Source organism: Sorex fumeus, unplaced genomic scaffold (genome assembly GCF_029834395.1).
Source record: "Sorex fumeus unplaced genomic scaffold, SorFum_2.1 ptg000131l, whole genome shotgun sequence".
NCBI classification, from domain to species: Eukaryota; Metazoa; Chordata; class Mammalia; order Eulipotyphla; family Soricidae; genus Sorex; species Sorex fumeus.
In genome coordinates this window covers 21,513,612-21,536,642 of record NW_026606188.1, presented here as the reverse complement: position 1 = coordinate 21,536,642, position 23,031 = coordinate 21,513,612, and the positions used below count along the sequence as shown (strand labels likewise).

The window sequence follows — 23,031 nt, the reverse complement described above, 5'->3', positions numbered from 1 at the left end:
CGGTAGTTTCCAGATAAAAAGGGGAAGGGGGTGAGGAATGAGCAGTGGGGTGTCTTTGATAGTGAGATGACACAAGACCTTTAGTGGCAGAGGGTTGATAATGACATGTGTCATGTTATAAAACAAAATCTCCGAACTTCTATAATATTGTAAAGCAATGACAAATAAATGAAAAAAGTTTAAATCATAGAAGTGAAAATTTCGGAGGAATTCTTCCTAATCTTCCTCCTGTCTTGTCTTCTTTCTCTCCTTTCTATTTCCTTTCATCCCCCCATTTTTCTTCCCCTTCTTCAGATCATGCCAACTAATCATAGATATAATTGTTTCTCCTCACCTTGATGATTGTGGCGAAATATTCCCCATTGATGTAGTTGTCAGTCTTCAGGTAGAGGTCTCGGAGCTCACTTGCGCCTACAGGATTGTATTTATCATTGAACTTATCAAAACGTTGAAAGGTCTGGCGTCCCTGCATCGGGAAACAGGGCACAAATGTTTTATTCCTGAACTGTCTTCACATAAGAGCCAGGGAATAGCCACAAGGAACAGGACTAGGGGTTGGGTTTAGTAGAGAACACGTAAAGAGCATGGCCTCTGGGTGCTTTTTGTCAGGATGTTAGTATGTTTGTCTTGTAGATTAGTCAACATACTAACGAGGGCCTTGAGAAGGGGACTCTGTGGAAGGAAGGTACTTGAGGTTCTAAGTATTAGTGTGACATGGACATTATCTTTTCAACCTACAGCGTGCACATCCAGAGAATCAACAGTCAGGTCGTAAGGATGCATTTTTAATTTAGCAAAAAGTTCCTTTAGGGTAAGATTTTTATCCTTGGTACTATAGACCACTCTTTCAGCATCAACTTGATATGATTTCTTGATGAAACGCAGAAGATGTTTCTGGTTCATGCAAGCAGCAGCATGGATATGGGTGTCCACCTGTGTGTACATATGGGATAGAAAAAACAGGAATCAATCTGAGTTACATTTCTCTGCAAAAGGTTGTGATGCTGTCCGCAAATTCCCTGCTGGCCTCAGCAAGAAGTCAACCATCAGGGTGTAACCTGGCAGTTTGGTGGAAACGGTCCAGCAGTAAAGATCCTATACTGCTTCTATTGGCCTCTACTAGACCCTGTACTACTTTCTGTGCCTCTGTGAAAAATTGCTGGAAGCAATAAAAAGGCTTGCTTCTCCTGTATACCCAACTTGATCCATAGGAAATGCATGGGAATTATTCTTTGCCAGAGACCCAACAGAAAGTTAAGTAGCTCACAACCCTCTTGTTAAATTGATAGATTTCCAATTTTATGAATGAGGAAACAAACTTCGAACTATTTAATCAAGTCTCCCCACCAAAGTCTTATAGTCAGGAAGTAGAGGAAAAAGGACTAGAATGACACTTTTAAAATCATAGAAGTGGTTTTAGGGTTTCATTTGTTTTTGTTATTTTTTTCCTGCAATTCTTATTGAAGTACCATGATTTGCAAAAAATGGGTTTATTTTTCTTTTCAGTATCAATATTGCAAACCACAATTCCCAAAAGGACAGAGAGAAAGAGAGAGAGAGAAAGAGAGAGAGAGAGAGAGAGAGAGAGAGAGAGAGAGAGAGAGAGAAAGTGCTTGCTATAGAGGCAGGCAGGGGTGGGGGTGATAGGAGGGAACATGGGGGCACTGGTGCTGGAAAATGTACATTGGAGGAGGGATGGGTATTGGAGCACTGTATGACTGAAACCCAATCATGAACAGCTTTGTAAGGGTAAGGGTATGTCACAATGATTCAATTAAAAAGTTTTTAAAAATGGGTTTATTTTTATTTTGTACAGCAGGTAGGGCGTTTGCCTTACAAGCGGCCAACATGGCCGAACCGAGTTCGATTCCTCCGCCCCTCTCAGAGAGCCTGGCAAGCTACCGAGAGTATTCGATATGCCAAACACAGTAACAACAAAGTCTCCAATGGAGACGTTACTGGGCCCGCTCGAGCAAATCGACGATCAACGGGAGGGCCTTTACCTTTACCTTTCATATATGTATGGTTGGGTCACACCTGATTATGCTCAGGGATTACTCCTGGCTCTGTGCTCAGGAATAATCTCTGGTAGTGCTCAGAGGACCACATACAGAGCCAGGAATTTAGACTGGGGGTGGCAGGATGGCAAAGCAAGCCTCTGAATCCCTGCACTGTCTCTTCAATCCTTGTTTTTGTTATTTTTGTTTTTAATTTTGTATACCCTGAATGTGGGAAACAATGAGAAGTAATATTTTAATCTGACACCATCATCTATTTGTTTTCTCTAAATTCACTGAAGCTGCAGAAGTTTGGGGTTAACCAGAAAAATAGCATCTTCCTTGTTCTCCTCAAAAGAAGAATTGGGGGCCAAAGAGGTAGTACAGGAATTAAGGCATTTGCCTTGCACAGGACCAATCCCAATATGACCCTTAGCACCACATATGGTTCCCTGGACACCTCCATGAGTGATCCTGAGCACAGAGTCAGGAGCAATCCCTGAGCCCACCTGGATCTGGCTCAAAACTCTCCCCCCACCAAAAAGAAACACTGTAGCACTGTCCTCCCATTGGTCATGATTTGCTTGAGAGGGCCCAGTGACGTCTCCATAGTGAGATTTGTTGTTACTGTGTTTTGACATAACAAATACATCACTGGGTAGCTTGCTAGGCTTTGCTGTGCAGGCGAGATACTCTCGGTAGCTTCCGGGCTCTCCGAGAGGGGCTGAGGAATCAAACTCGGGTGGGCTGTGCGGGCCACGTGCAAGGCAAACGCCCTATCTGCTGTGCTATCGCTCCAGCTCACCAAAAAGAAAAAGGAAAACAAATTGGTTTTATAAAAAAAATTATAAAATAAAACAATTGGTTTTATATTTTTGTCCAAGAATAGTTTCTGAGCTGTGAACGTGCTTACCTTCCTACAGTTATAGAAGTCTCGGTGGGGATTGTTCTTCAGCTCCTTTAACTCGTCCATCTCATTGAGCATCTCATGGACCTGGAACTTGGAGGAGAGAAACTTCAGGCGCCGGTGTGTGTAGGTCTTACTGTAGGAAAGCATATGGCACAGTTCTCAAAAGTTTACAGACATTTAAGAAAAATAGCACAATTTCAAAATCATCAGGGCCCTTCTTATCTGTAGGGAACATTTTTTGTTTTGTTTTGGGGCTACATCCAGCAATACTCAGGGGTTATTTCTTTTCTTTTTTTTTTATGTAGGAGTACTGCTATTTATTCAGCCACTGGTTAGCTGATTGAATTGTGCATGAACTCCACCTTACTTTTTAAAAATGTTTTATAATTTTATTTATTGAGTCACCATGAGAGCAGTTACAAAGCTTTTGGGTCTAAGTCTCGGTCATACAATGAAACACCCGTACCTTCACCAGTGCCCATTCTCCACCCCCAACAACCCCAGTATACTCCCATCCCACACCCCCCCCCTACTTGTGGGGCAGATGATTTCCACATTACTCTCTCTCTACTTTGATCACATTCAATATTTTGACACCAGACCCACCATTATTATTTGGGATTTTACCCCCAACACTCAGATCTGCTGAAAAGGCAACAGTAGACAATTTGTTTTCTATTGCTGGTTATGAATAACATATGATGTCGCATGGCTGCAGTAGTGGCCACGTGATTAACACTTAAATCTGGAGGGATTTCTGCCAAAACCTGCTGGGTTAGAAGGTTTGCTTCTGAGTCTCTGGGATCATGGCCGTTAAGCAGTTTGGTCAGGAGCCAGAGAGGCCATTCGTGGACGATGACTTGGGGTCTCGTTGGGATGGGGAGGACAGAACCGGCTCCACCCCCATCCCGTGAGGCCCAACAAGTTTTGTCACTACGGGCCCAAGCCTGACTGTCCAATGGCCTCTGGAGGATGGCACCCATCAAGCCACCAAAAGGAAGCAGGCAGAGGGAACAGCACCCTTTCCCCCCAGGGGTGGCCCAACGACAGTAACCTACTGCGGGGTCCAGACACATTTCTGCCAAAAGCCACTGGATTTTGATATTTGTTTCTGAGTCTCTGGGATCATGGCCATTAAGTAGCTTGATCAGGAGCCAGAGAGGCCGTTCGTGGGTGATGACTTGGGGTCTCGTTGGGGGAGGAGGACAGGACCGGCTCCACCTCCATCCCATGAGGCCCTGCGTGTCTCGTCACTGCGGACCCAAATCTGACTGTCCAATGGCCTCTGAAGGATGATGGCCACCAAGCCGCCAGGGGGAAGCAGGCGGAGGGACAACACCCTTTTCCTCCGGGGGTGGCCCGGCGACAGTAACCTACCGTGGGGTCCGGACACATTTCTGTCAAAAGCCGCTGGGTTTCGAGATTTGTTTCTGAGTCTCTGGGATCATGGCCGTTAAGCAGCTTGATCAGGAGCCAGAGAGGTTGTTCGTGGATGATGACTTGGGGTCTCGTTGGGACAGAGAGGACAGGACCGGCTCCACCTCCATCTCATGAGGCCCAACAAGTTTCGTCACTGCGGGCCCAAGCCTGACTGTCCAATGGCCTCTGGAGGATGATGGCCACCGAGCCGCCAAGGGGGAGCAGGCGGAGAGACAACACCCTTTCCCCTCTGGGGTGGCCCAGCAACAGTAACCTATTGTGGGGTCCAGACACATTTCTGCCAAAAGCCACTGGGTTCTGAAATTTGTTTCTGAGTCTCTGAGATCATGGCCGTTAAGCAGCTTGATCAGGAGCCAGAGTGGCCGTTCGTGGGCGATGACTTGGGGTCTCGTTGGGGTGGGGAGGAAAGCGCTGGCTCCACCTCCATCCCATGAGGCCCTGCATGTCTTGTCACTGCGGTCCCAAACCTGACTGTCCCGTGGCCTCTGGAGGATGGCGGCCACCGGGCCGCCAGAGGGAACAGGCCAAGGCACGAAACCTATTCCCACCTGGGTTGGCCCAGCACCTGTAACCTACTGCAGGGACCGGACGCATTTCTGCCAAAAGCCTCTGGGTTTCGAGATTTGTTTCTGAGTCTCTGGGATCATGGCCATTAAGCAGTTCAATCAGGAACCAGAAAGGCCATGCCTCCAATTATATAGCTGAGCCAGAGGTGGTTTGTGGGTGTGTTTCCCACATACCTAACTTTTGGCCGTTTACTTTCTTGGTAAACTTTGCCCCAAGCTTTTGGGGTCTGGTCAAAGGCACAGCAGCAATTTTGGGGTATCTGGAAGTCTGAAGGCGCCATCAGGCTGCTGATGCACTCACCTCACAGGTACAGATTGGCCTGCTGGCGGCACCATACCCCCGCTCAGGGGTTATTTCTGACTCTGCACTCAGGAATCACTCCTGGCAGTGCTCGAGGGACCATATGGAATGTCAGGGATCAAACCCGGGTCTGCTGTGTTCAAGGCAAATGCCTCACCTGCTGCTTTACTATTGCTCCAGCCCCAACTTTTTTTTTTAATACACTTAAAGTTACTCTGTGGTTGGTCTTGCTGGAAAAGGATTTAACTTAACATTTTCATCAGAATTAGCGAAAATGTGGAAAGACATCTTAAAAGTCAAGGCAGACAGTATCACCAAAAGATAAGGGCCTTGGCTTTGGCGTTAACAGATTAGGATTTGGACCCTGGCTCAGTCAGCTTTGTAGATTTTGGCAAGTTACTCATCTCCTCAAAGTCTTGCTTATGAAACCAATGACCAAAAATACCTACCTCAGCAGTATTCCTACATTAAAAAAAAATGCCTACCTCATGAAATGGTCATGAGGAATAAAAGAAATAATGTGGGGCTGGAGTGATAGTTCAGTTGGTAGGGTGTTTGCCTTGCATGTGGCTCGGTACAATTCCCACCATCCACTATGGTCCCCAAAGCCTGCCAGGAGTGATTTCTGAGCACAGAGCCACTGCCGGGTGTGACCCAAAAACAAACAAACAAACAAACAAACAAACAAACAAAAATAATGCATGTAAAAAGGTTTAACATGCTACTTGCACTTGATACATACTTGGGCTTATTAAGTGCAGTCATAGTGGGAAGCTGATCTTACTGAATACTTACACAGGGCCTTGGGCAATTAAAGCAAGTAAAAAATTCATGTCATCTAAAAAGGTGTCCATGTCGGGGTAAGGCAGTGGCTTGGGCTCGCCCTTGCATGCTGCGGCTTCATCAGGGTAAATATGAACTACCCCATCCTTCATTCTGAGAACATAGCCCAGGTTTGCAGGCAGGCTGTCGGTCCGGAAGGGGTCTTCTCCCTTCTTCACAGGAGGAGTAAAGACTTTTTCAATGAAACACAAAGTTATATATCAGCACACAGGATGTATGGCCAAGTGAAAACACCCAAAACAGTAAATACTTTAATACTGTGTTTGTGCAGTGCTTCATAAGCTGCAATTACCTAGAACTCAGCGAAAGTATTTCTACCTTATTTTTCAAAGGAGACCAGTAGTATAAAATCACCTCTAATATTTTATTTAAATTCTTTAGAAGTACAGTTTATATCATAGGGAGACTACTTATAAGTAATTGTTACTCACCAAACGTGATCATAAATGACTTTCTTTTTAGAGCATTTTATTAACATGGGTTACAACAGCATAGAAATGAAAGTGGAATTGGGAGTGCGGAGAGATGGGTCTATGGGCTTCAAGCAGAAGGTCGAGGTTTGGTTTCTGGTACCACATGGTCTACTGAGCACTGCAAGGAGTAACCCCTGAGCTCAGTGTCAGGATTAATCCCTAAGAACTGCTGGGTGCAAAACAACAACAAAGTGCTGTTGGGACATTCATCTTGCTATATTTTGATGTCATTGAAGAAACATGCTGCATGGTTGTAGACACTAATACCCAAGGTTTTCTTATACTACCACATTTTTAAAGTCTTGAATTATCTTTATATTTTTAAGTCTTGGTTTAAGTTCTGGAAGATTTTCATATGAAAATAGATCTTTACCCCATTTAAATCAACCATTATTTGGGGAAAGGAAGTTGGTCACACCTTTTACTGTACTATTACTGACTATGCTCAGAAGTGACTGCCAGCAGTGCTTGGGGGACCATATGTGGTGCTGAGAATCAAAGCAGGGTCACCCATATGCAGGCGAGTGCCTTAAGTCCTACCCCCTGAACTATATTTCTGGCCCATAGAACACTTTTTAATAGACTTTCTTTGGGGGAAGGGGTGTGTGAACCTGACTTTGTTCAGGATTTATTTTTGGCTCTAAACTCAGGGATCACTCCTGGTGGTGATCAGGTTACCATACTGAGGTGCCGAGGATTAAACTCGGGTTGGGTACATGCAAGGAAAACTCCCTACCCGCTGTACTGTATCTCTGAAAATAAGCTTACATTTTGTTGTTGGTGGTGTTTTGGGTCACACCAGGCAATGTTCAGGGGTGACTCCTGGCTCTGCACTCAGGAATTACCCCTGTCAGTGCTTGCGGGACCATATGGGATGCCAGGGATCCAACCTGGGTGGCCATGTGCAAGGCAAGCACCCTACCTGCTGTACTATTATCTCAGCCCCTAAACTTAAAATTTTAGAGAAGTTTGTGGTTCAGAGTAAAACTGAGGACAAAGTGATGTGTCCCCAGATTTGCTCAATACACAGTCTCCCCATTGTCAATATGGCATTAGGTTGGTACACTCTACCAGTGCGCCTGCAGAGACACTCCATCATCACCCACCACCTGCAGTTTACTTCTGGTTACCTCTGTGATACACATTCTAAGAATCTGACATGTTTGCCATTTTTCTACCTTTAGAGTTTCATGCAGGACAGCTTCACTGTCTGAAAAAACCCTTTGATCCAGCTAGAGTGGTTTCACTATACTCAAATATATGAGATAAGTTCCTGTAAAAAGTATGGTTCTTGGGACCAGGAAGTGAGCTTGGTGGGCTGGAGAGTAGTACCCTGAGAGGCCCAAGCACTCACTCAAGCTGCACAGCTGAGTCAAGTATCCCAAGAGCAGATGTTGAACCCTGAGCACTTCTTGGGAGGTCAAAAATGGGAAAATATAGAATTTTCATTACAATTATTATAAATAAAACTTATAGTTAAATATGACTATATTTACCCCCCTTTTAAATCACATATGGGGACCAGAGAGGTAATGCAGGGGTTAAGATGCTTGCTTTGCACCCCGTCAACTTAATTCAATCCCTGGTACTTCCAATGAAGACACAAATCACATATAATTTCTGCTAAAGAAATTTAGATGGGAGGAAGCAGAGATAGCACAGGTGTTAAGGCAATTGCATTACATATGTGAGGTCCTGGGTTTAATCCTTTGATCCTTTAATCCTGCACCCACACACACACACTCAAAAAAATCCACAGCGGGTTTTTTGAGTGTGCAAATTCACAAATAATTATATAAATCATAGTCAGGAAGCCAGATGGTGGTAGTCTTTTAAGGGTGGGATAAAGACTGGATTTACTTTTTAGGCATTGGGGCACCATTAAAGGCGTTTGTCAGAGAAAGATGTGATTGGATCTGCTCTAGTAACTGGAGTGAAACAAATGTAAAGTTCTCATTTAACAGAACAGTCAGGAAGCTAGTGTCAAAATCTAGCTGGGGAAAAAAGACAGATGTAGGAACAGAGAGACAGTACGACAGGTAAGGCGCTTGCCTTTCAAGTGTCAAGTTCAGTGCCCCGTATCCCATATGGTCCCATGAGCACCACAAGGCGTGATTCCTGAGAGCAGAGCCAGGAGTAACCCCTGAGTATTGTCAGGTATGCCTCCCACCCCCCAAAAAAAAGGGAGAAAAAACCGACTTAAATTAGGTGGAATGGCTAAGAAAAAAAGAGATTTTTAAGATCTATTGTGCTTCTGGAATCAAGTAATTAGCATATGGGCAAGGGAGAGAAGAGAATAAAGCCAAAAGGACTGATATTTTCCGACTATCCAGGGTCTAGGGTCTAGGGGCACATTTCATATTTTGTAGCTCCATCCACAGAAATATGTCATGCATTATACAGGAAAACCCATTACCTGGGTAGCAGCTCTCATTCGCTACCCACGCCTCCCCCTCAATGCTCCGCAGGTACTTGGAAGGGGTCTTGGGGAACCTCTGAAAAGACTGTTGCATGTACTTCTCCCGTATACACAATGCCCGGTAGAGACCTTTGCAAACAATTTCAAAGTCTTCAACTGTGACCTGTGAAAAAAGTTTTAGACCATCAGAAGTGCTTCTGTGATGATCCAAAGAGGTCAAGCTTGTGCTTGGCACCATCCAGCAATTTGCACTCTCGCAGCTGCTTCCTGTTTGCCTTGGTCCCTGGGTCTCCCTCCAGAGGCAGGATCTTCATTTCTTTTTCATTCTTGTTTGTTTGGGGCCACACCAGCTGTGTTCAGAGTTCACTCCTGACTCTGTGCTCAGGGATCACATACAGTGCCAGGATTGATCCACTCTGGCCATGTGCAAAGTAAGGGCCTTACCCACTGTATTATCTCTTCAGCCAATGCCACACCTCTCCCCCGCCCCAACCCAGCTCTTTCCTTTCTATCAAAACTTTATATGTCCTGGGGTTGGGGAGACAGCTCCAAGGGCATTAGCACATACTTTGTAAGCAGGAGCTTTAGGCTGGATCCCAAGCTACACTCCTGCTGTGGATCCTGCCCCTCTGGGAGGGACCCAATGAGCACTGGGACAGGCATTCCCCTGAGTACTGCTGGGGTGGCCCCCAAACCAAACCAAAGCAACAAGGGAAACTTTCCTGCCTTCTGAGTCCTTTCTTATCATTCTGTGCTTGCTCCGTTTTCTGTTAAGTAGCAATAACTACGTGACAAATATGAATGGCGAATATGTGGCAAAATATTTCCTTTCATATATCACATGCATATTTCAGTATGCACTTCCAGAAATAATGCCTCAACCAAAAGAGAGACAGTGTGACTCTAATTGTGAAAACTTATGCCCTTTCTGATTAGGACATGACTGGGAGGAAGACAGGGCAGTGGGTCTCTCAAGCCCACAAGAGCTCCTGCTGCCTTCCATAGCTCTCACTGGGCCTGAGAATCCTCCTGTGAGAATTTGCTCTTTGAGGGGATGGGGTTAGTGAGTATTTTATTTGTGACTGAAAATAGGAAGATTATAGAGTAGAATTTTATTAGAACTACTATGAATTTTCTAAACCGTTCTATTTATTTCCCCTGCCTCATACCCAAGGCCATGCATATTAACTTGAAATTATGACATGCTAACCAGAGGCTGAAGACTTTCTGAGATCAACATAAAATAAGATTCAGGTATTGATCTCCCTTTTTTGTTTTGTTTTGTTTGGGGGCCATACCCGGTAGTTTTCAGGTATTACTCCTAGCTCTGTACTCAGGAATTACTTCTGGCATTGCTCAGGGGACCATATAGAGTACTGGGGATCGAACCCTAGTTGGCCATGCAAGCAGGCCAAGTAGGCAAGTATCCTACCCACTGTACTATCTCTACATCCACCCTACCCCCTTTTTTGGTTTGACCCATACTTGTCATTACTCAGGCCCTCCTCCTGGGTCTGTGCTCAGGGGTCACTCCTGGAGGGGCTTGGGGGTCCATCAGGGGTACTGAGGATCAAATATGTGTCAACATTGTGCAAGGCAAGTGCCCTACCTGCTGTAACATCTCTCTGACTCCTGAACTGATTTTTAAATTAGGGGATGTCCCAGCAATGCTTTTCTAAAAAAAAAATTATTTGTTTAATTTTAATTTTATTTTATTCTTATCCTTGAACTACCTTTTAAAGACTTGCTGACCTGAGCTAGAAGAGTCTGACATAGGGATTAAGCCTAAGGGTCTGCTTCTAATAGCATGCATGTCCTATTTGTCACCTCATGGACAGCCAGCTGTCAGCTCTTCAAGTAAAGGTAAAGGTAAAGGCCCTCCCGTTGTTCATCGATTTGCTCAAGCGGGTCCAGTAACGTCTCCATTGGAGACTTTGTTGTTACTGTGTCTGGCATATTGAGTACGTCACGGGGAGCTTGCCAGGCTCTGTCATGCGGGCGAGATACTCTCGGTAGCTTGCCGGGCTCTCCGAGAGGGGCAGAGGAATCGAACTCGGGTCGACCATGTTGGCTGCGTGCAAGGCAAACGCCCTACCGCTGTGCTATCGCTCCAGATCTTCAAGAACAAAACAAAACAACACAAAAAACAGACTCTTCCATTGTGGGCAAATATGAATGGCGAATATGTGGCAAGATATTTCCTTCCATATATCACATGCAGAGTGATAATACAGCAGGTTGGCATTTGCCTTGTACATGGCCAACTTAGGTTTAATCCTTGGCACCCCACATGGTCCCCCCAAGCCCCACCAAGAGTCATCCTTGAGCACAAAGCCAGAAATAAGCCTCAAGCACCTCTAAGCATGGACCCAGTTACCAGTATCCCCACAAAAAAAAAAAAATCCCAACCAACCAACACTGCTGAGCATTTCTCTCACATCATAGCACTGAGGACAGCTGCCAGGTACTCCCTAAGGACTGGCTCAATAGTTGATGTGGGATTCTCTTCCCTCTCCGTTCAATTACAAGGATGAGGACTGACTGAGATACAGACAACAGCCAACATGTTTAGCAACATATTTGGTGTTTCAAAAATTCCAGACCAAGTTCTCTCGGGGCCCTTCTGCTTTCATCAGAGAGGTTACACCTCAATTTCTATCAACCGGTTCCTCATTATTTGTCTTTTAATTCCTGCTTTCATTGCTACCAAGCACATAAGTATCAAGTTTGTCTCTTAATGTCTGTGTGTGTGTCTTAGGGGTTTGGGGACAAACCTAGTGGTGCTCAGGGGATCATATGTGGTAACAAGTATCAAACCAGAGTTGGCAGGGTACAAGGCAAGTGCTTTATTCCAGTACTATCTCTCCAGCCCAGGTTTCTTATAAACTCTGGAGTTTTCCAAATTTTGTTTACCCATGTCACTAAACATTTTGTGTCTGTAACTTAGCATTAAAATCCCTGCCAGCGACTGGAGCAAAAGTACAGTGGGCAGGGCACTTGCTTTGCATGGTGCTAACCCAAATTTGATCCCCAGAACCCTGTGTGGTTCCCCAAGCCTTGCCAGAAGTGATGACTAAGCATAGAGCCAGGAGTAAGCCCTGATCACAGCCGAGTGTGACCCCCAAACCAATAAATAAATAAATATAACCCCTTCCAATTGAAGAGCACCCATACTATCATACAATGAATAAACAAGACTAGTGTTCATTTCATTGCTCTGTAAATTTTAAATATCTTAGGATTCACCCTGAGCATGTCAGTTATATGAGAAGGGGGCTAGGGACTGGTCATTAAGGCTATATTTAGAGCATAGACTGATGACTGAATAGCAGTTTCACCAATCGAGTGCTGATTCTGCAAGTCCATGTGGCAGAGATTTATTAAATGGCCAACTGCTCTGGGTAGGACAAGCAGGTCAACTTGTTTGTAACATGTGTTTAGTGTCCCTGTGGCATACTAAAGTCAGATTCAAGCCATAATCTATTTACTGTGAAACATTGACAATGAAATTGGAGAGGATTCTCAGTAAAAAAAAAAAAAAAAAAAAAAACCAATAACCAGGTTAGAATTTTCTAGCTTTTATTTCACCTTCTTCATTTTCTATGGTCTAACCATTCTTCTCTTTTACTCTTTCTCCCTATCTTTCCCCCCCTCTCTGTTTTTGGGTTATACCCAGTTTTACTCAGGATTTACTCCCATTTCTGTGCTCAGGGATCACTACCGATGGACTTGGGGGACTATATGTAGTGTCAGTGTTGACGGCATGCAAGACAAGTGCCCTATCTGCTATAATATTTCTCTGGCCCTCTCTATCTGCTTTTCTTTGATTGGCTTGTAATACCTCCAGTCTTCTAAAACTATATTCTAGGACTGCTTTGGGTCCCTCTTCTTCCATGAACCTCCTGTGCTTTCCTGAGAATCTCTTTCCTAATAGTTGGTACCATCAGAACAGTGAGTCTGCTTTCTGGTTCTTTTGCCAAGGTCTGTCCGTTTTACACTGTAAAACAATGACTGTTTTCTACTGTATGTTCTTTATGAGTAAGGAAATAAGATAGTATAAAAGAAAGTGTGGGATGGTAAAAGAAAAAGAAAAATATGAGCTTATGGCACATGCTATGGACATGCAATAACAGAACTTAACAGAAGACAGGTAAGCTTGTACCTTCCTCAAAAGTTGAAACAATCAAGTTCCCTTTTTCAGTAGCTCCATTTAGGGAGCAAGGAGTAGCTTACCCCAGAAGCATAATCACCCGTGATCTGCACTCTCTGAAAATCAGGAACAGTCTGGTAGGTTGGAGATGAAGAAATGTATTCGTCAATATAGGACAGTTTGATGGAAGATGTTTCACTTTGTGGAACAGACAAATTGATAGTCTTCCGTCCGAAGAAACGCCTTTTTCTGGAGTTATAATAAGGGGGTTGGGGGGGGAGAAAGGATTCAGCTTTGTCTTCATTAGGAGTTTGAGGACAAAAATTATTGTCAGGAAGAGGATCCAGCCCTATGGGAGGCGATAGCACATCACAATGATCACTGCTTCCTGATATACCTTTGCATGGTGAGCCAGGGGAAAGGCACAAGAGGGCTTTCAGACTGATGCTGTCCTCTGCATGAAGGCCGCTCAGGACAGAACCAGCCATCTGGGTCTGCAATGGGTATGTCATGTCAGTCACTACCTGTAATTTTATGCCTGTTCCTTAAACTCAGTGAATTGATCTCCTTTTCCCAGTCTGAAAATAAAATTTAATGATGCCTATCTTGTAAAATTTCCATGAGACTGAATGCATACCAAATGCCTAGCACTGTACCTAATGCTTTCACTTCCTCAAATCAGCAACATGCATTGACTTTCTCTGTGCACTCAATCCCTGTGGCAGGCCCTATGGGGGATGTCAAGGGAGGTTGATTGGTTATTGATCTAAAGACCTAAAACCAAGAACATGGCAAATGGATGAATCATTACCTAGGAAGCTGATAGAGAGAGTTGCAATGAGAAGGGTGTTCCAAGCCAACAGTTAACGTAAGTTTGAGGACTAGATGATAGCCAGTAGTAAGAGATAACTATTAGAGAAGTTTAAATGAGTGACAATGAACATACTCAGTGCAAAGGGATCTAGAAAGGCTGCTCAGGGAAGATGGTAAGTATGGTCATACACACTGGATGAACAGGACATGAAAACTAAACTAGGGAGCTGTGTCCCAGAGTCCAGGCACTCTCAGACTGGATGCTGAGCAGGGTTTGTGTCAGGAAGTACAATATCTTGTTGGCTAAAGAGAGAGCCTGAAGATGAGACTCTGGAGTTCCAGTTCATAGACACATTGTGTGCAAGTTACATGCCAGTTATTTTTGCTTTGAAACACTTGCCTAGCAGCTCATGTCCCCTTGCCTGCGTGGGACAGGAGGTTCAACTACAGAAAGAAGAGAATGAGAATAGAACCACCATTTTCTTCCTTCTTAGTTATTATTGCTCAGCCCTAAGATTTCAGGGGGCAAAATAACTTTCAATTCTCGTAGAACTATTTACTCTAAAAGATCGCCCTCTTTGTGTCCCAAGATACTCAGCATTCATTTCTCTTTCACACTTACCTCCTGCTTTCGGTGGCAGTGGACAGAGCATCCAGCTGAAATATGTGTTCTCGCATCTCATGATGAGAAATTGGGCAGATCTCATCCACATCAAAGGGCGAAAGCTCGTGACGGCCCCCCTCATCTTTGACTTCAGAGGCAAATACTTTTTCAGCAAAACTGCGCATTGCTTCATCAATTTCTGAAAGAAGGTTTCACTGTTACTACTCAAGCCCCTTCTCTAAAGTTATCTAGTTCTATGGACTGAACATGTTTGCCACTCAATGCCTCTTTTGCAGACCACAACACCCAAAAGGAGAGAGAGAACACAGGGGATTGCCCTGCCACAGAGGCAGGGGGGAATGGGGGGATGGGGGTGGGGGGATATTATCCATGGTGGTGGAAAATGGGCACTGGTGAAGGGATGGGTATCTGATCATTGTATAATCGAAACCCAAGCACAAAAATTGTAAATCTACAACTGTACCTCATGGTGTTTCACTAATAAAAAAAAAAAAAGAAAAAAAATAAAGTCATCTAGTTTCTGCTGTATGTAAGAAAGGGGATAAGAACTGCCCTGGGATCACAGTTTCCTGCCCTTTAATCAGTTACCCCCAAACGTGATGGTGCTCAGTGCATGCTTTCTCTTTGGAGGATTTCTCAGTGGATGACAGGAACTGGTTCTTGGAATGCCTTGGCAATTCTTGTAAATCCGTGGTCACATAGTCAGGTTCCTACTGAACATTTCAAGAGGATCTGAAACATGGAATTTAACTCTTCTAGCACTAGTACTTAAAAGTAATCTATTTCTGGAAGGTTAACTTTGATTTTATTGTAACTATGCATCTATTTTCTCCCATTACATTGGTAAAAATTTTTTGATAGTTTTGAAGGTGTGTATAGAGTTGTTTGTTGGTCCTTGAAGTTTTTCTATCTAAATAGAAAAATTAATCTAAGTAGTTGTGATAAATAAATGTATACTTTAGGGTTTTACTTTCTATTACTGAGATTGTGTCTCTCTTACCTATCACAAACTTGATTTTTTTTCCAATTCCTAACAATTTTGTGATAAGCTGGTTCATGTGGGTAGGAGAACACTAAAACTTATTATTTAGTATTGAAAGTACTATTTCTTAAGTGAAGACTTCTGGACTTATATAATTGATAGGTTGGGAAACTAACTTTATACTTATAAATGTTTACTTTCTAATTCTTAAAATATGAAGTGGGGTTACTCCTTGTAATAAACATCCGAATCTCTCAGGATGTAAGAGAACCAATTAGGTTCTTTATGTAGAGAGGGGATGGCCATCGACTCTCTACTTTTCTGCCAAGTTCTACAGTGTTCTCCAGATCCCAAACTGTCTCCATTCGAAGTAGGTGTTAGCCCCAATGTTTAATATAAAGCTATTGGTATTTCCATAGACAAGCAGATAGCAAATAATAAAAATGGCAAATAAGCTATTTGGGGGTTGGAGAGATGCAGAGTAAGTACAGTGGGCAGGCCGCTTGCCTTGAATGCAGCTTGATCTGAGTTTGACCCCCGGTGCCCCAATATGGAATGCCTAGGAGTAAGCCCTGAGCACAGTCAAGTGTGGCTCCAAAACCAACATAATAAATAAGCTATTGAAGTGACAGAGGAAGACAGTCCCCTACCAGCAGGGAGAAAGAGTTTCCCTTGATCCCCGCCACCTTTACCCCACCAGGTTGCCAGAGACCACATTTTCAATGAATAACTTTTAGGTACCATGTGCTCTAATCCCTGCTCTGCAGTGACCCACTCCTTCACCTTGCTCCTTGGTCTGTGAGATGTGAACCCTAATCCTGCTAAGCCTCACTCCTGGCGTGTTGGGATGCCATGGGGAAGAATGTATGCAGAAATGCTTTAAGGACAAGAAAGGGACAGATTAGGTTGGATGATGTGATTTGGCAGCTTTGATTAGACTTTCATTTGGGATTTGGGATTAGTTTGTGGCTATTATGAAAGTGATAAATGATATGACTCAGTGTAGGTTGAAGCAATATTGGAAATGATAGAAACTGATTAATAATTTACCAATACTGTAAAGTCAGTATTTTTTTTTAATTTTGGGGCCACACCTGGTGGCACTCAGGGATTACTCCTGGCTCTGTGCTAGGGGATCATTCCTGGCAGTGCTCAGGGGAACATATGCGGTGCTAAGGATCAAACTCAGGTCCGATACGTACAAGACAAGTGCCTTATCATGTTTCTGGCTCCTCAGCCAGTCTTTCAAACCTGACTCATCACAGCAGAATTAACAAAGCAGTCCTCTGGGCTTTGCTGAAATCCATGCATCTGTCTGCTTCATTAAACTCCAGCACTTCCTATAACTGAAAAGCATCTTTGGATGTTATGAGTAGTTATTAGGCCAGAACTATGATCCAAGAGGGAACAAATAGAATATGGGATGGCTTGAGAATGTCTCCCCACATCCCTGTCAGGTGGTACCCAGAAATAGTACCATTCCTCTCTGAGAATCCCAAGAAAGCACATGCACTCAAAGATAAAATGCAAACAAAGGGCTGAAGAAGCCCCTTGAACCATGAAAGGAAAACAGAAATCGGACAGTTAGTTATGATGATGATAAGGTAGATGAAGACGGTTTTTTCTTCCTGGATTTGTGTCAAAGTTGCTGGGGGACTCAGGAAGAGCAATATGGAAATGGATACAAAATTTCACGTGCTTGAGATCTGACTTTTCCTGAACAACCTTCTTTATGCACATACTTCCTTCATATTTTTAAACATCATTTTTCTTGCTAAGGTTGCATCTCCCTTGGCCATGATCACAGTTAAAAGGTAGAAACTACTCTGAAGAAGTAGTTAATGTCTTGCTATTAACTAATGCTATTTCCTTCCACTCAGAGGTTTTGACTTCATGTAATGAGAGATGAAATTTGACTCTTGTTCAAGAGCTCTGCCCTTCAAAGCTATTTCAGGAAGTGGTAGTGATTATGGAATAGAAAGAGTGAAACTAGGACTTCAAAAGATAAGATTTTGTGACATCCTGAATTTATGGAATAAAGGCAGTTGATTCCTGTGAGTTTACATAGATAATGACTGGGTTCCTTGTGAGCTAGTCATATTTGAGATAATGGAGCATTTGATTTGGAAACTTCAAGTTTAGGACCTCTGATTTATAGGAAGGCTAGCAAACACAATAGAATAGAAACAAGAACAGAAAGAACTGTGGACTGGGTGGGAGAAGAAAGTCTCTGTAAGATCTGGATGCCGTGGATAAACATTTCTTAATCCCTGGAAACCTTAGTATTATCATAAAAAAGGGGACATGTTATAATCCATCAGATCAACAAAAGAAAAGATAAAAAGCATATTATCATATCAATAGATGCAGAGAAAGCATTTGACAAGATCCAGCACCCCTTTATGATGAAAACCCTAGCCAAAATGGGTATACAGGGGACTTTCTTCAACATAGTTAAAGCCATCTACCACAAGCCTACAGCAAGCATCATCCTCAATGGGGAAAAACTGAGAGCCTTCCCTCTAAGATCAGGGATGAGACAAGGATGCCCACTCTCTCCACTGCTGTTCAATATAGTACTGGAAGTACTTGCAATAGCGATTAGGTAAGAAAAAGATATTAAGGGCATTCAGGTAGGAAAGGAAGAAATCAAGCTCTCACTATTCGCAGATGATATGATACTATACTTAGAGAACCCAACAACCTCCAGCAAAAAACTCTTAGAAACAATAGACTTGTATAGTAAAGTTGCAGGCTATAAAATCAATACCCAAAAGTCCATGGCTTTCCTATACTCAAACAGTGAGAGACAGGAAAGCTACATGAAAAAATCAATCCCGTTCACAACTGTGCCCCAGAAAATCAAGTACCTAGGAATCAGCTTAACTAAGGAAGTAAAGGACCTGTACAAAGAAAACTACAAAACGCTACTTCAGGAAATAAAAGAGGACATGAGGAAATGGAAAGATATCCCCTACTCATGGGTCGGGAGACTTAACATTGTCAAAATGGCAATACTACCGAAAGCATTGTATAAATTCAATGCAATTCCTATAAGGATACCCATGACATTCTTCAAAGAAATGGAGCAAACACTCCTGAAATTTATATGGAACAATAAGCCCCCACGAATAGCTAAAGCAATTCTTGGGAAGAAGAAAATGGGACGAATCAACCTCCCTAACTTCAAACTCTACTACAAAGCAGTAATAATTAAAACAGCATGGTACTGAAACAAAGGCAGAACTGCAGACCAATGGAACAGGGTTGAATACACTGACATCTCCCCTCAATCATATGATCATCTAATCTTTGATAAAGGCGCAAGAAATGTGAAGTGGAGTAAGGAAAGCCTCTTTAACAAATTGTGCTGGCATCACTGGACGGCTACATGCAAAAACATGGGCTCAGAACTCTGCCTAACACCATGTACAAAAGTAATATCAAAATGGATTAAAGACCTCAACATTAGACCAGAAACCATAAGGTACATTGAAGACAAAGTTGGCAAAACCCTCCGTGACATTGAGGCTAATGGTATTTTCAAAGATGCCACACCACTGGCCGAGCAAGTGAAAACAGAGATAGATAAATGGGACTATCTTAAATTAAGAAGCTTCTGCACCTCCAAAGAAACAGTGACCAAAATACAAAGACAGTCTACAGAATGGGAAAGGATATTCGCCAAATACACATCTGACAAGGGGTTGATATCAAGGATATACAAAATACTGGTTGAACTCCACAAGAAGAAAACATCCAACCCCATCAAAAATGGGGCAATGAAATGAACAGAAACTTTCTCAAAGAAGAAATCCGAATGGCAAAAAAGCACAAGAAAAAATGCTCTACATCATTAATCATCAGGGAGATGAAGATCAAAACCACAATGAGATACCATCTCACACCTCAGAGACAGGCCCACATCCAAAAGAACAAAAGCAACCGATGCTGGCGCGGATGTGGCGAGAAAGGGAGACCCCTTCACTGTTGGTGGGAATGCCGACTAGTTCAGCCCTTTTGGAAAACAGTATGGACGTTTCTCAAAAAATTAGAAATTGAGCTCCCATTTGACCCAGCGATACCACTCCTGGGAATATATCCCAGAGAGGCAAAAATGTGTAGTCGAAGTGACATCTGCACTTGTTTGTTCATTGCAGCACTCTTTACAATAGCCAGAAACTGGAAGAAACCTGAGTGCCCAAGAACAGATGACTGGTTAAAGAAACTTTGGTACATCTACACAGTGGAATACTATGTAGCTGTTAGAAAAGATGAAGTCATGAAATTTACATACACATGGTACAATATGGAAAGTGTCATGCTAAGCGAAATGAGTCAGAAAGAGAGGGATAGACATAGAAAGATTGCATTCATCTGGGGGATATAAAGTAACAAAATAGGAGATTAATACCCAAGAATAGCTAAGATCAACACCAGGAGGATTACTCCATAGCTTAGAGGCCAGCTGGGTATTCTAGGGGAAAGGGCAGTTCAGATAGAGAAGGGAGCATCAAATAAAGGGTGTTTGGAGGATCCTCCCAGGAGGGGAGATGCATGTTGAAAGTAGACTATGGACTGAACATGTTTGCCACTCAATGCCTCTTTTGCAGACCAAAACACCCAAAAGGAGAGAGAGAACACAGGGGATTGCCCTGCCACAGAGACGGGGGGATGGGGGGATGGGGGTGGGAGGGATATTATCCATGGTGGTGGAAAATGGGCACTGGTGGAGGGATGGGTATTTGACCATTGTATGACTGAAACTCAAAGCACAAAGATTTGTAAATCTACAACTGTATCTCATGAGCTTCACTAAAAAAAAAAAAAAGAAATAAAGTTTGTCAAGCTATAAAAAAAGGGGACATGTTAATAATAATAATGACAACTTCAGGGAATTTTTATAAAAATAATACAATAGCGACTTTACAATTACACAATATTATTGAGAAGCTGGGGGTTATTATTAACATAGGAAGTTCAAGACTCATGAGAAAAGGATTATTATGCTTGATCCTTCACCCAACAGAGCAGAAAAGCATGCTTATTTTTCAGCAGTGTTTTATAGTGTGGAAAGTTGAGGTTGTCACCCTTCCATCTGCCACGTTTCATCTCACAGAGGAACTCAGAGGCAGGCTACAAGCAGTAGGTTACAGGACAGATCTAATTTCAGATGAAGGAGAAATAAATGAAAGTTATAGCCTTTTGTTGTTGTTGTTGTTATTGTTGTTGTTTTGGGGACACACCTGGTAATGCTCCGAGGCTACTCATGGTTCTACACTCAGAAATTACCCCTGGCGATGGTTGGAAGACAGCATGCCGGGGGTCCAACCTGGTCAACCACGTTCAAAGTAAGCAACCCCATACTATCATTCTGGTCCTGAAAGGTATAGTCTTATTGAAAATGGATTTTAATTTTAACTGGTTACAAACACTTATGACAAAACTTTTTTGCTTTGGAATTGAAAGTTTACTGAGGCAAGACACAAGAATATGGTTAATCTATACTTAAGGAGTTTTTTTTTTTTAATTTCAAAATATCAAGTGGATGCCGCACAAAATCCTCTTTTTAAACATGATACTTTTGGCTCAGAAATTACCTGAGTTCATTTGCTATGCCGTGAAAGATATATGATCATTATTGACCTTTTCCTTTTAGTGGTATAGTTTTTTTTTAAAAAAAAAAACACTGCTGAAAAATACCCATGTTTCTAAATTAGGGAATAGTGTTTCTTTAACAATAGTTTAACAGTTATAGCAAAGATAGTCTAATATACTCACATTTTTCTGTTGCTGTATGAAGTAAAATAAAACAAGATAAAACATGAACAATTTTCAGAAGTTATAGTGACTATCAAAGTTTTGAAAGAGAAGCATGCAGATCAGACAACGAAGAAGTGGGATGGAAAATGCATAACGACAGCTCATTCTTCCACCTCTGTACAATTTGATGCCACTTGAAAATCTTACAAACATACTCTTCACACTTTCTCTTCATGGATTACTCTTTAAATTATGTTCGGGGCTGGAGCGATAGGGCGTTTGCCTTGCACGCGGCCAACCCAGGTTCGATTCCCAGCATCCCATATGGTCCCCTGAGCACCACCAGGAGTGATTCCTGAGTGCAGAGCCAGGAATAACCCCTGTGCAATGCTGGGTGTGACACAAAAAGCAAAAATAAATAAATAAATAATGTTCATGATTTTAAAGAGGGACTCTTGATAAAATCTGATTTTTAAAACTTCTATGAAAAAACGATGCTATAGAATTCTAGTGGAAATAGTTCACTGGGTTACCAAAGAGTCATTTCCAGGTCTCTAAATCCTTAAAACCACACACACACACAGAGCTTTACGTATATATCAACATATATGCCTAAAACACTCTGACAAACAGTATTAACAGTATTGACAAAGTATATTTATACTTACAAAATGCTGTTCAGAACCTAGGTTATTAGTTATGAAAACCATAATGTTATATAAGACACTTAAATGATGCTTAGGAAATTTTTGGAAGAGCATGGGAAGATGAGTCTATTATTTTAATAGCAAAAAAAGACAGTATGTAAGGTAGTAAGTTTAGTATACTCACATCTGTGTTTTTTAAAAATTCTTTTAATTTGCATAGAAAGTAGAATGGAAAGAAAAAAACAGTAATATGTGAAAATTAGATATTTGGACTATGGGATTGTATTTTTTAATTACCATTTTCCTAAAGTCTCCAATCTTTATTTAAATGAGTGTTTCATTATTTTTGCCTTTTAGAGTGCATTTTTGCTCATTCTATGTCACATTAAATGTCACTTTTATAATACAAAATGTTATAGCTTATAATTCGTTAAAAAAATTACTGTGCTGAAACCTGAGTGATGAACCATAAGAACAAACAGATTGTGTTACTATGTCCATGGGGCTCGTGGGATTCACTTAATGCTACAGCTGGGGATGTTGTATAGAACTTCATTTCAAAGCTGCCTGTATGCATTTGTCTAGATGGGCAGTGTAGATATTAAATCTCTTACACAGTTTTTTACAGGATCATCAAAGATGCTATCACAAGATTGTTTTTGAAAAGTATTCCCTTGTAAAATAAAAATCAAAGAAAAAACCCTTAAAATGCCTAATCTCTTTCTGAAAAGAATTATTAGAGTTGCTATGGACCCTAAGTACAGGACTATGAGAGTTGACTAGAGAGCATTACAGGAATGGTTGCATATTAAGAGAATTGGGAGTTCTCCAGTCGCTTCTGCACACCTACCTGGATGTTTCAACAGAGGCATTGTTGCTGTATTTCTTGATTCTAGGATAGCACAGTAGAAAGGAGGAGAGAGGAAGACTCTGGGGTGTCTGCCTGGCTCTATCAAGTGCCCTGACACTCATTTTACTGTTTTGCTTTGCCCTTGTAATCAGACCCTTCTCTGCTAAAAGGAGAGAGATGAGCTTCCCACCTATTTATAGCTTTAGGCAACTGACAGTAAAAAACAGGTGAAGCTGTAAATCTTTACTCTGG

At 42.4% G+C, this 23,031-nt stretch overlaps 1 protein-coding gene across 1 annotated transcript in view; it reads right to left on the bottom strand.

The window, feature by feature from the left end:
* Window positions 1-22,857, bottom strand: part of AMPD1 (adenosine monophosphate deaminase 1) — a 33,618-nt gene extending 10,761 nt beyond the window's left edge. Inside the window, exons 1-8 of the mRNA XM_056106527.1 lie at window positions 22,780-22,857; window positions 14,535-14,715; window positions 13,183-13,348; window positions 8,947-9,112; window positions 6,010-6,229; window positions 2,911-3,040; window positions 739-933; window positions 335-466 (exon numbers count right to left, since the gene is read on the bottom strand). Coding sequence (XP_055962502.1) covers window positions 335-466; window positions 739-933; window positions 2,911-3,040; window positions 6,010-6,229; window positions 8,947-9,112; window positions 13,183-13,348; window positions 14,535-14,715; window positions 22,780-22,801 — 1,212 coding nt within the window. The 5' untranslated portion in view covers window positions 22,802-22,857. The remainder of the gene's footprint in view (window positions 1-334; window positions 467-738; window positions 934-2,910; window positions 3,041-6,009; window positions 6,230-8,946; window positions 9,113-13,182; window positions 13,349-14,534; window positions 14,716-22,779) is intronic.
* Window positions 22,858-23,031: the final 174 nt, after the last annotated feature.